A 13,047-nucleotide genomic window follows, 5' to 3' on the forward strand; every position below is an offset into this window, starting at 1 on the left:
GCAGCACGATTCCAGAGCATTTAAGCAGCCAGTGGCACATCGGTTAAAGTAGGTCCATGGCACATTTAGAGATCCCTTCAGTGACATGTGGCACAGTTTTAGAGGCATTAAGTGGCTTCCAGTGCAGTTCTAAATCACTTAAGTTTCCGGCACATTCCCAGATTACTTAATGATGCCCAGCATAATTGCGGATCACTTGTGAGGCATAGCACACAGTTCCAGAACACTTAACCAGCCCCGATACATTTCTAGAGCATTTGAAGGATCAGCTGAACATTTAGAGATCACTAATGTGGCTCTATGGAGGATTTATTAATGGGGAGAATGTCAGTTCAGGTGCCCACAAACTAGCGAAAGGTTTTTTTTGTTTTTGGCACACCTAGTAAGATGTCATAAAGAATATTTAATATTTTTTATAAAGGGTGGTTAATGACATAAGCATCAATCAAACCCCCTCCCCTCCTATCGATGCTGATGTGATACTTGAATGGCCACATAGGCTTATTAGTCTCACAAAGCAATTTTCATTTGCATTACTCCAAGATATGATGCAAATAAAAAACGAAATAAAGAAACTGTCATAACTTCAGTTAACTAAGCAGCTGGGATGTATAAGTTGAACCCAAAAAAATGACTGGGAGTAAAAAAAGTTTTGGTAGAAAAACCAGCTTTGTATTGAGCTGTGTGTATATATATTATAATGTGTGTTTGGAAATTAGACAGATATACATATATGTTTATGGGGAAATCACTTAAAACACCAATTTGGGATAAAATAATCAATAATACTTCACACAGCAGCAATGGAATCAAAATCCTCTCCCTCTCATGGGCAGGGCGTACACTAGTCCAACACTTGGAGGGATTACTGTGCTCACTGAGTCTGTCCATCGAGTTCATGCTGGGCCCAACATCATCATCACCCACTTTCGCTTCATCCCTAATTATCAGTTATCATCCTACTTGGTCATAGTTCAACCTAGTTGCTGATTTTATCAAGTTGTCATTCTTTGTTCACTCCATCGTCCACCTGAGCCCCACGTTTGGTAAAATGGCCAAGTTTGGTAAATTGTGAACATGCTTTAGTCCAGTCTTCATCCTATTGTTCCTGTGGTAACCATGCGGCCACTTGTGACAAAGTTCTCCTCATCCAGTTCCACTCACCTGAGTCGGGTCATCATCGTTCTCAAATAAATCTTCAAGTAGATTTGTGCGAACTGTGTCTCCCCGTCATTCTGGCCATCTCATAGAAGGGTCTTTAAAATTCAACTGGCAGTCTGTCCAAATGACTTTTTGTCCTATTGTCCAGGAGAAATGTGAAACTGCTGATGCTACCTGTAAGCACGTGCACAGCTGAACTGAACCATACTCCAGAAAAAAATGTAGAACTGATCCTTTTGGTGGAGTGATGTCATTCCTGGCTGACACATGAGTATGTAAATTTTCCTCTCTGTCTTTGGTGTGGTCAGGCAAATATGGACACATACATTGAAGTTTTTTAATGGGTCAAATTTTGGTGTAACATGATAAATTCTCCCAGATGATAACAGTATAATAATTCTTTTTACTATTATGGTGTGTGCAGAGAGAGAGAGCGAGGCATGTTGTTCAAAACCTTTGAAAGGTGAATATGTTTATAAGTTTAATGATAACATGAGAATGTCAAAGAACCTACTCTGAGAAATGTTTCATAGTATAAACAAATACAAAAACAATAAAAAAAGAAAGTAATAAATCATTTTCTTAAGTATAGATAATGTGTGTGTGACAAAAATTTGTTTGTTTCATTCGTTTAATTTAATGGCACAGCTAAGGTAATTAATGCTTAATATTGTGGGTTATGTGGGCATGGTAACAATATCAATAAAAACTTTCACTATACGATCACAAACAAAAAAGTTTGAGAGAAATTCAGACGTGATATTTGAAATAAATAAATAACGAGAGACTTGTTCATCATGACATGTTAGTGCCGTGAAGTTGTGAGAGAGCAAAAAGGCAACATAACAGATACACCAACAAATATCACTGATAATCAAATGTTCAAACTTGGTTGAAATTCAAAACAGAAATCCACAAAATTTTACCTATATCATGCTCTCGTAGAACAGAATCCAGATCGGGCAATAAATTTGAAATCAAAGCGGCAAGAACTCTTTGGTCTGCCTGCACTCCGAGTAATGTACTAGAATAGTAGGATGCAGGTAATAGATCTTCTACTATAGTACACATCAACCAAAAAGCATCTTCTTCTTCTAGAAACAACAGTATTGAGGATGCAATCTGAAAGAGAGAAAAAAATATCTATATACAGTAAAAGCTTGAAGCCTCGTAAAATCTAAAATTTACCCGTAATACTAGTTTTACCATGGTGAGTTGGTAAAAGCCCAAATTATGCTTGTAAACGTTTCCATTTCAGACTTTCTCACCAAGTCAAACCCCTTTCTAAATGAATCAATTAACCTTCAGTTACTGTCATTTACTAATTGATAATTATTTATTAATTATAATTAATAATTAACAAATGAATTAACTCACTCATATGAACTTATCTCAATCCCCTGATTATGAAAAAATTAATTAATTTACTCTGCACAGTAAAAGCTTGTTTTTAATTAATCACAAGTAAACTTTTGTTTTGTCATGCCCCACATAATTATTAAATAACTAATAATTATCCATTATAATTAACTAGTTAATCATTAATTATGATTAGATAACTGTAATTATTAATTAATAAAATTCAGGAAATAATAAATTCATGATGGTCATAATTTATTAATTGAAAAAATGGGTTTTTTAATTTACTTCGAACAGTATGAAGTACATCTATGGTACTAATATGGCATCAATTTGATCACTTTTGTCGCACCAACGATTAGACCGGGACCTACAACTTATTGGCGATTCCGAACAGCAGGCTTGTTTTTATACTCATCGAGGTTCGGTGTGCTAACCCCTCGATGTGGGACTCCCAGTGGTAGCAATATGTTGTGATCATGGTCAATTGATTCATTAAAAAAAGTTTTTGACTTGGTTAAAGTCTGAAATGAAAATGTTTGTAAGCGTATTTCTGGCTTTTACCAAGTCGCCTTGGTAAAAGTCTTACTGGTAAATCCTAGGTTTCACCAGTCTTCTGGCTTTTTCCATAGCATATATAGAATATCACATGATTAGATGTCTCAGTAAATCTGATCAGTCCGGTTATTATGCATAACCACAAACCATTTTGGTACCAATTTTTTGAATTTATCATATTAACCAGCTGTTATATATAATCCCGAACTCTTATTGGTAAATATGATAAACTATCAATGAATTATATTAAGAGATGGTATTTTTTGGCCTGAAATATACTAAGAAATTGAATTTTTTGCATGTTATGCCGAAACTAATATTTGGAAAGAAAAGTGATTTGTCTCCTCTGGGAATTGAACCCAGGTCCCCTTGCATACCGGACAAGTGCGCTAACCAATACACCAGGGACACACTTTTCAATTCCTTATAACACGCATTAGTAACATGAAGCGTTAATTGGAGACATAACAGCCTCCCACTGCCAACTGGGCCAACAAACGCCAACTGCGGAGAAACGGGCTGTAGTTAAGGGAGGCTGCTATGTCTCCACTCAGCGCTTCATGATACTAATGAGTGTTACCGTATAAGGAATTGAAAAGTGTCTCTCTGGTGAATTAGTTAGCGCACTCTCCCGGTATTCAAGGGAACCCGGATTTGATTCCCGGAGGAGACAAATCGCTTTTCTTTCCAAATATTAGTTTCAGCATAACATCCAGAAAATGCAATTTCTCAGTATATCAATGAATTATTTAAATTTACCAGACATTTTCCTAAAACTTCAGTCTGGGATGATGTATTTGGTCGGTGATGTTATGTTTAAAAATGGTGGTAAATCTTAAGAAGGCTAGCATTACAAGGCTGATAATATAGTTTACATATTTTATCCTTATAACACTTATTTTTCATTTGATTTAATTTTTTTTCCCGCCAAAATATATGTAGTGCTTCCATCACATACTGCGAAAAACTGAAAATTGGTTGAATTTAAGTGATATTTCATCATGATTTCTTCCATATTTATCATATCTAGTTTATAGTATAACTAGTATGCATTGGTTGAATTATGATTATTATATGAATATTATAAAAACACAAACACAAACGCCACAACAGGCAAATTACCCAACGAGGCGGCTGAAAAAAGATGACAAAAAATATGGATGCCAAATGTAACCAAAATACTCAATATAAAAGAATATATCATGAAAGAAAAAACTAATAATTAATACTATATAATAAAGAAGATTATGTTTGTCTTATCTAAGCATGGATAGCTCCTTGATTTATCCCAATATATATATATATATATTTATTTATCATATTACTTTTTAAACATGTTCATCGAGTTAAAATTTACTATCCTCTAAAACCAGAACACCACAACCTGGAGTTGTCCTTTACTAAACGATACTGGTGTTCTCTCGTCGAAGCAGTTGATTGACTGTGTATTAATAAAATTCATGGTTCATCCCATCCATCCCGTAGAAAGTTTTAAACAGTTCAATCATATCTCCAGACACCTGAATTCCTCAAATGTAAACATACTGAAGAAATCAAGTTTTTCTTCCCAGTGCAAGGCTTTTATGCCAACAAAAGTATGCGTAGCTCTTCTCTGCACCCCCTTCAACTACGTCTATGTCACTCTTTAGGTATGGTATCCAAAACTTTATGGCATACTCCAGTGCGGGACTTAACCTTGGAAAAGTGGAAGAATGACTTTAGGAGAATGCAAAGTGACTTTAAGAATAAAACAAGAGCATTCTACATACCTTTTCTGACCACTGCTGAACAATGTTCAGAAAATCTAAGCTGCTATCAATGATGATTTCCAAATCGGTGACCCTTGTTGCATCCGGGATAGTAATAACATTCAACTTGAAAGTGAAATAAAAGTTGTTTGAACCAAAATGAGCGACCAAATGAGCACTTACCACTAAAGGTCATGCTCCATTCATTAGCCCATACTGTAATCATATTCAAGTTCGTCTGGAGCATCTCCTAATTGATTCCCGACTACCTCCCTTAGTTTCATGCGATATGTGAATTTGCTAATAATCTCACCAATACCCTGATCCAGTTTTTATCAATAAAGTTGATCAATAAAAATATTCTTCAACAGGAAATTCTCACTGACTGGCACCAGTCAACAGACTAGAAGTTGAAGAATGCTGAAGTAGACAATACTCACGATTCCTGTGCCCTGACAATAACCTATGTCAGGATAAAGCCATGCTAATCCCCGGAGGATTCTTCTTAAACGAGGAATTCCAGTACTGTTCGAGCTGGAAAAACACGCATTGCTTGGAAGAATTCTTAAAATATCCTGCAAAAAACAAAAATAAGAACCAAAGAAAGAAATATAAGTATGTAAATGAACACTTTTTTACACAGCAATTGCTTTTTTATATGCTACTAGCTCTAATACTTGGCGCTGCTAGGGTTTTCTTCAATTATTGGGAGGATTAAAAAAATGACAAACCATTATAAAGGCATATAAACTATTATACATATACAATATATACGGAAGACTGGATGTTGTGAAGATATTTATTATTTGAGATGTTAATTTTTTTAAGGAAGGAAAAACTCATCTCTGCCTCTACCAAGAGTCGAACCCAGGTCCCTTGATTGCTGGACGAATGCTCTGACCACTAAGCTACAGAGGAGATAGAGATTCTCCTTCGCTAGAGCGTATATTAGTGGTCAGAGCACTCGTCCGGCAATCGAGGGACCCGGGTTCGACTCCCGGTAGAGGCATTGGTGAGTTTTTCCTTCCTTAAAAAAATTAACATCTCAAATAATAAATATCTTCACAACATCCAGTCATCCTTATAACTTGTATTAACAAGTGAAGAGCAACATTCGTGTCATATTATACATATACTGACAGGATTAAAGAAGTGACAACCCTTGCAAAGGCATATGCATGTCTGAAACACATTGCTAGGGAACCACGGTAACCAAAGAAAACATTTCAAAAGTGATGGTTGAGGCAGAGAAACCATTGTTGTCCGACAGTTTTTTGGCCATTTTGGGCATTTGCCTTACTCTGACAAACTTTTGAAGTAGTCGGGTCCCGTTTGGCAAAATTTGGCGACAATTGGTCTAAAATTGTAGATTTGTATAGAGAACACAAGTGCGCGCACATGCATAGAAAATCAATTTTATATAGTCAAATCCTATTATAGCAAAAAAAAAAAAGTTTTAACGAACACTCTTTTCTAATCTCCCAGATAAGTTTACATAGAAACAATGCGAAAACCTGGAATTCCTTTATAATGAAGTGATTTCTCCGGTCTCTTGGAGTTTTTTGTAATAGGATTCGACTGTATATAGATTCAATACAATTTCAGAGTTTATATGAAATAAATAGATAGTATAAAATTATTAAAACCTGGAAATGCAAATGACAATAATACAGTGGGTTTTTTTTTTATCACACTTCATGTCATGATATCATAGCCGCCAACATTGGAGAAGAATAAAAAAAAAAATTATCAAAAGATTTCCCTATGCATCCCAATCACTTACAAAAAATTATTTCTTCCTAGTACTAAAAGTCTGTGGTAGCACAAAATTGATAGCAAATAGAGTTAACGCAATCAATAAATCAAGAATAAGCCAAACCGAAATAAATTTATGGCAAGTTGGAGGCCTAATTTACCAATATGGCTCACTCTGATACCAGCCATTTAGTTATAATAACACATGTTTACACACATTCTTTCTTTTCTCTCAAATTATTAAAATTATGATTATTGCACTGCATAATGAGAAATACTAGTATGAGAACGGTAGCACCACTCACTTTTTCTATTTGCTTTGAAGTCATAATATGATCATTCGAACTTGCTTTCACAACATCTTTATAAGTGAGATCTGAAGCCATCTTCTTTTTCATAGCACCCGAAAGCCTCATCCACATCTGTGGTCTCAAGGAATGAGGAATACCTTGCCTGACCATCGCTCCTAACTTCTCAGTTCTTGGAAGGTATGGCTCAACCTGGAAGAGAGGGAGAGAAAAAGATGTTCCAATAAAACTGAAGTTTTCATGTGTACTGCTACTTGTTTTACAAAAGTGCAGTGTTGAAGACCTGTTTGCTCTCTGCAGTAAGATTCTTTTTTTAATGCTAGCTAATCTTCCATTTGAAAAAAGTCCCTCCGAGAGACTTCAAGAGATCAATGTATAGTGCACATTAAAAAACATTTCGTACTTCTTGATATCATTAAACAGTTGCATTTTAATGACTGAATACAAGATTTTAGCTTAAAGGGGAAAAAGTTCAGTTTTAGAATAAAATAAAATAGAAATGTAATGATTGTGAACATTTTGCAACCAATTATATGGGAAAGAAAAACAGTTGCCCCGTTATACCAATACCTGTTTACCAAACATCCTACTTGACCAAACAGCATGTATGGTTACTATACTTGCAAATAGATTTTTTTCAGATGTAGTTATCATTCAGTTATTGTTATCAGAAACCCTGAGTCCTGATTTGATCAGATTAAGCACCGTGGACTTTAATTACATGACATGATAATTCCGGCATTAATTATGCATTAATATAAATATCATGAGGGCTTTTCACAGAGAAAAACACATCCAGTTTCCTTTACTACATGCACAAATATATAAATTACAAACTTTACACTGACAGACATAAAAAAAGTGGTGTTTCACACCATCTTTCCTAACAACTACCCATTTCCATCCTTCTATATCTTAAACTTATTCATTCTCATGTGTGCCGCAACACCATCTACTGATTAAAAGACAAAGCTACAACTAAAAATTCAACGTTGATGCAAGATGCATGTACACTAAAAGGTGCAATGGCTTCTTGAAAGAAAATCTGATACCATTCATGAACACTTGGTGTTAAACTTAACTGAAAAGAACTCACCTTGTCCCAAGTGAGATCCCCGACTTCATTGTTGTGAGTGAACTCAAGATGAGCAATCCACTGTAGGCGATGCTGCGGGTCTTCTACAAAAGCTACACTCAGTAATTTGCTTGAGCTTTGTTCCGGACCATCTGTGAGTTAAGAAATCACAAATATAAAAATTATATAAACTATGACTAATGATGTTTCTAAGACGATTGATAAAATTTTAAAATTTCTTTCCCTTTTGGCTGATAAATATATATATAAGTTCATATCTTACAAACAAGTTGCTTAGTGCTAGTAATTACAACCTATGGCAAGGCTGAAGGCTGGACAAATTGCAAAAAATCTAGGTGCCAGAACAATCTTCAAGGCACCAAAAAAAATTGCACTCAAACAAAAAGGTCTAAAATAATGCTTCCTTTGATTTTTTCAGGGCATAGTGACCCTCTTTCATGTTGGCAGATATGCTGCTTTCCAACATTTCATGCTGCTCTCAGCTTGCAATTTAGTAACTACACAAAGAAAATTTTAGGTGCCAATACCTATTTTTTAGTTACCATGGCAACCTGGCACCTAATATTTCTCCAGCTCTGGTCAATGGCACCCCCTAACAATAAAATTTTAACTTAAAAAAAAAGGTTGTTACTTGAATGAGCAGGAGTAATAATGCCATGAATGAATGATAGGACTTAGCCACTAGACTTATCTCATTGTCGAGATCTCTTCCAGCCCAGCTTGGTGGCAGAGTCTGGAACAAAGTGTGTGTATATCTAATGGTCTGAGTGCTAGTGTGTTGTGCCCGATTTTTCCACACGGATGGAGATATGGGGGGGGGGGGGAAGCTATCATCTATGGAGCTGGTCTATGCATATGTGTATATGAATTAACAAAATCATCATCATGCCCCCCCTCCAGCCTTTCCCTGTTTTTCAGTGCAGTCATTTCTATTGCAAATTGTGAGGGGAATGTAGTGATTAAATATTTGTAATGTTGCAAGGCTGTTGCTCTCTGTAGCGAGCCTTTTTAACAAGGAGATCAGCTCTGGTCTAGCGCCCGAGGCATCAGACCAACCAAATTTTCTCCCCCCCCCCCTTCCCCAGTTGTAGCCCTGGAAAAGGCACCCAGGATGTGATCGTGAAATAATTCATAATGGGTCAAAAAATTAAGATATGCAGTTAGCCACCGATGTTGAGGTTTTAAGTGTGTGTGATAAACATAATTTTATTTTACTCCTTATATGATTTAGCCGAATTCATTTTTGCATTTGTTACTATCTCTCATCTTCCCACTTCTTTTTAGATCACCTAGGTGAGACGTGCTCAACCAATTTCAATAGTTTGCCAATTCTATAATTTAATTTTTATTCCACTTTTTAACATGAATTCATGACAGTAGGTTAAATTTTCAACAGCAGTTCCAATAAAATGTGCAAAATATCCATATGCATGTTATAATGAGGCACTATATTGCATAAAAAATACATACACAGTCCACATTTGTTTTTATGAACTTGTACAGACAAGAACAATTAGTTTGTAAATGGGAAATTCATTCAAAGAAATGACATCTTTTGTTTGGGACAAATTCATAAAAAATGTCTTGATTGAGTAGAAAAAATAGACAACCACAAAATGTCAAATTTTTTAACCTCTCATATGGCACAATGTCAGGGCCAGTTCTGGACATTTTTCAAGTGTAAGTGAATAATATTTTGGTGACAAAAAATCACCCCTCCCCTCAAATGGCACCCTAAAAAAAACAAGTCCCCTTCAGTAGGTGCTTTCTGTGGCCACCTAGTTCGAAGCATTCAAGATTTGTCCCTGCATAATGTAACTAGTCTGCAGTATGCTTGAGGGTAATGTTTCTCCCAATGGAAGTGAAATGCCAAAGTTGTCAGAAACAAAAGTTGAATGCAATGACTAGAATAGTTACCTTCTTCATCAACTCGAAAACCAAATTCGTCAAATCTGTAATCAGGGTGGCAGCCAGCATCTTCTGGCTGTTACGAGGTAAAACACAAAAATAAAATTAGATTCTTCAGAAGATAAAAAAATTCCCAAACAACAACAAAGAAAACCGTGTCAAGTTGTGCCAATAAAGATGTGAGAGAAAAATATCACCTGAGCTAGAGATGCGAGAAGATCTTGAGGCCACATAGAAGGCGTCAGTGCAGAAAATGAACCACCCGGAGCAGGTGAGTAACCATTGCCACTTGAAGGTGAGCCAAATAAATTAGCCCTAATACTGATTGCTTCAGTGACATCAGCAAAATATGCATCGTCTTCATCTTCACTTAGAGTCTCAACTAGAAAAAGTATTACAAAAATACATTATTATTACATTATTTCCTATTGCAACACAAAGTTGCATATATTCAAATAACCATGCATAAAGCACAGTAGACTCTCAATCATCCAACAAACCTTACTTACACTGCTAAAACAAAATCCTGCATTTTTGTTATTAAGTCGTTGTGAGGCGTTAGAATGGAACTATCTAATGTATATCACCAATCATGATACTTTTCATAATGTACGGTACATTCAGTAATTCTGTTCTGGAAGTCTCTCAAGAAAAGGGAATTCAAATGGAATAGAATGAAAGAAACTGATTAAAAAACTGAAGGAAGGGGATTGTTTTTTGTCATACACTTTGCGTTCGCTATAGAGGCGCCACTGCAAAAGCAGCTCCACACGCTCATGGATCACAGTGAATACTACAAAATGATTACAATATTAGGTATGTAAATGTTTGTCAAAAGGGAGGAGCGAAACACTTTCTAGCCTCTAACATAGTTGTGCAGTCTGATAATAACTTTAGCTGCAGAATGCACAGGAAAAACCTTACCAGGGAAAAAAATGAATAACATTATCTGAAGCCTTGATAACTATAAATGAATTTTTTCCATGTCATGACATTAGTCAGTTTTAGGGATATATAGCAGTTTCAGCTGTAAAGAGAGACAGGGGAAGTTTTGGAGGCTGAAATGTCATCCAGACCCCTGTAGTACAATGAGAAAAGGTAATCATGCATGGAATAATAAAATTTTATTCAAGTTTTATGCTGAAGAACAGGGAAATGCATATTTTATGCATAAAAACAGGGGAGGGGGGAAATGTGTTTTTTTTTTGGATGAAAATAATTTTAATACGGCCGTGCCTTTCCCAGACAGAAAGCAATATTTGATACCTGTGAGGCATGGACTCGCATGAGAGACTGCAGTTTCCAATTACTGAACAGTCTATTGGGGGGGGGGGGATGTTGACCAGAAACTCTTCTATCCAGAATGTCCCAAACATGTTCAATGTGATTCATGTCAGGAGAAAATGATAGTCAGTTCATTTTAAGGTTTCCTTCATCAAAATATAAGTCATCCACAAGCTGAGCATGATGTGGGGGTAATGCTAGTGTAAATGAAAAAGAATTTATTGCCAATTGCTGCGGTGTAAGGATCACAAAAGGTCAGAGAACCTCATCTATATAGCCCTAAGCCATCAGTGATCCATTCCTGATGATGTACAGGTAGGTGCAGTCATTTATTGAGATACCCGCCCTGATCATCAATCCACCTCCTCCATACTGGGTACTTTTAGACAAAAATGATGGATTGTTTTGAGTGCCACATTCTCTCCAGATCCACAGTCACCTACTATCAGGTTGAAAAGTGAAATGGGAACAGAAAATTGGATCATTAATTTCGATCCAAACTGACACGTTTTTGTGCCCACAGTCTGCAGGCAGCACGGTGGTTTCTGGTCAAAGCAATGAGCACCATAGGTCTGCAAGCATAAAGACCAATAGAGTAGAGTCAGATTCTGACTATTTGAGTTGAAACACTGGTTCCAGTAAATGTCCGAAGATGTTGCTGTGTAAATGAATGGTATTCATCCTGCGGTTTTCCCACAAATACTGATCTTCATTTTGTGATGTTGAAAGCCTATAGCCTTGCCCTGAACTTCGGGTTACATCTCCAGTTTCCAATAGTCAATTTCACAGATAGGAAATCATATTTTGAGAAATGCCAATGACTTCCATCACGCAAGGGTTGTCTTTGACCTACTTCTAGATGACCAATAGCCCTCCATACTGCTGATTTGTCTAAATCACGCTGTTGAAACATTCATTTGTTGAAGCAATCACAAGAAGCATTTAATAAATTCAATTTGACCACCATTATAAAGTTCGTTGTGAGCCATGATCCATTGGCTGCCGGTGACACATGATTTTCAACTTCACAAAAAAATTTGCATGCTCCAAAGTTTGCAAATGCGATAAATTTGCATTTCAATCCTTTTTCTTTCACCATGAATAAAAAAGCGATGTGGTTATGTCACTAATTATCATCTAATTTGCAATAATCCCTAATTGTTTTGAGCAATGTACTATGACGGGCAAAATTAAATCTGGCAATTTTGATTTTCTAACACATCTATGGCCATATGAACATTGGATAATCAGGAATGGGTCTGTTCAAGTATTACATCAGCAAATTTTTTGCCATTTTTGACCCCTCTTGTCAGCAAAATTTCGTCAGCACTGCCCCTTACCTTCCAACGCTTATTTGTGGGATCAGAAGCATACGCGGGAGGGAGCATAGGGGCTCCTCCCCCCCAATTTTTTAAAAATAATTTTAATTTCATAATTTAATTACATTTTAATACAAACATTTTTTTTAAATTAATATTTCGAAAGAAAATACCTTTATTTGTTATTAGAATCAATTTCAGTTAATTTCAATGCTATTTTTGAGGGCTAAGAACTCAAAATTTGTCTTTAAGAAATTAATTGTGACACACCCTCCAAGCCATACATTCTAAATCCATGGTCCTTGGGGTTATCTGATGTGCCCGCCACCTCAAACGTAATTTTTTAAAAATGAACTAAGCTGCACATTTACAAATCGCTTAAATGGCCTGTGGCAGAATTCCAGAGCATTTAAGTGGCCCATGACACATTTTCAGATCACTGAAGTAAGCCTCAAAGATCACTTTCACATTCAAAGATCACCTAAGTAACCCGCGACACAGTTCCAGAACACTACATGATCCGTGGCACATTTAGAGATCCATTGAGTGAC

At 36.1% G+C, this 13,047-nt stretch overlaps 1 protein-coding gene across 6 annotated transcripts in view; it reads right to left on the reverse strand.

The window, feature by feature from the left end:
- Positions 1-13,047, reverse strand: part of LOC149063669 (small G protein signaling modulator 3 homolog) — a 77,854-nt gene that overhangs the window by 53,666 nt on the left and 11,141 nt on the right. For all 6 annotated transcript variants that reach the window (XM_089255811.1, XM_089255809.1, XM_089255812.1 and 3 more), the window contains 6 exons: positions 10,091-10,275; positions 9,903-9,969; positions 7,986-8,116; positions 6,887-7,081; positions 5,267-5,401; positions 2,088-2,283 (listed from right to left, as the gene is read on the reverse strand). In XM_089255811.1, coding sequence (XP_089111937.1) covers positions 2,088-2,283; positions 5,267-5,401; positions 6,887-7,081; positions 7,986-8,116; positions 9,903-9,969; positions 10,091-10,275 — 909 coding nt within the window. The remainder of the gene's footprint in view (positions 1-2,087; positions 2,284-5,266; positions 5,402-6,886; positions 7,082-7,985; positions 8,117-9,902; positions 9,970-10,090; positions 10,276-13,047) is intronic.

The sequence above is a fragment of the Pholcus phalangioides genome, unplaced genomic scaffold (assembly GCF_987345545.1).
Source record: "Pholcus phalangioides strain wild (caught in Gottingen) unplaced genomic scaffold, Ppha-v1.0 ptg000172l_1, whole genome shotgun sequence".
Taxonomy (NCBI): Eukaryota; Metazoa; Arthropoda; class Arachnida; order Araneae; family Pholcidae; genus Pholcus; species Pholcus phalangioides.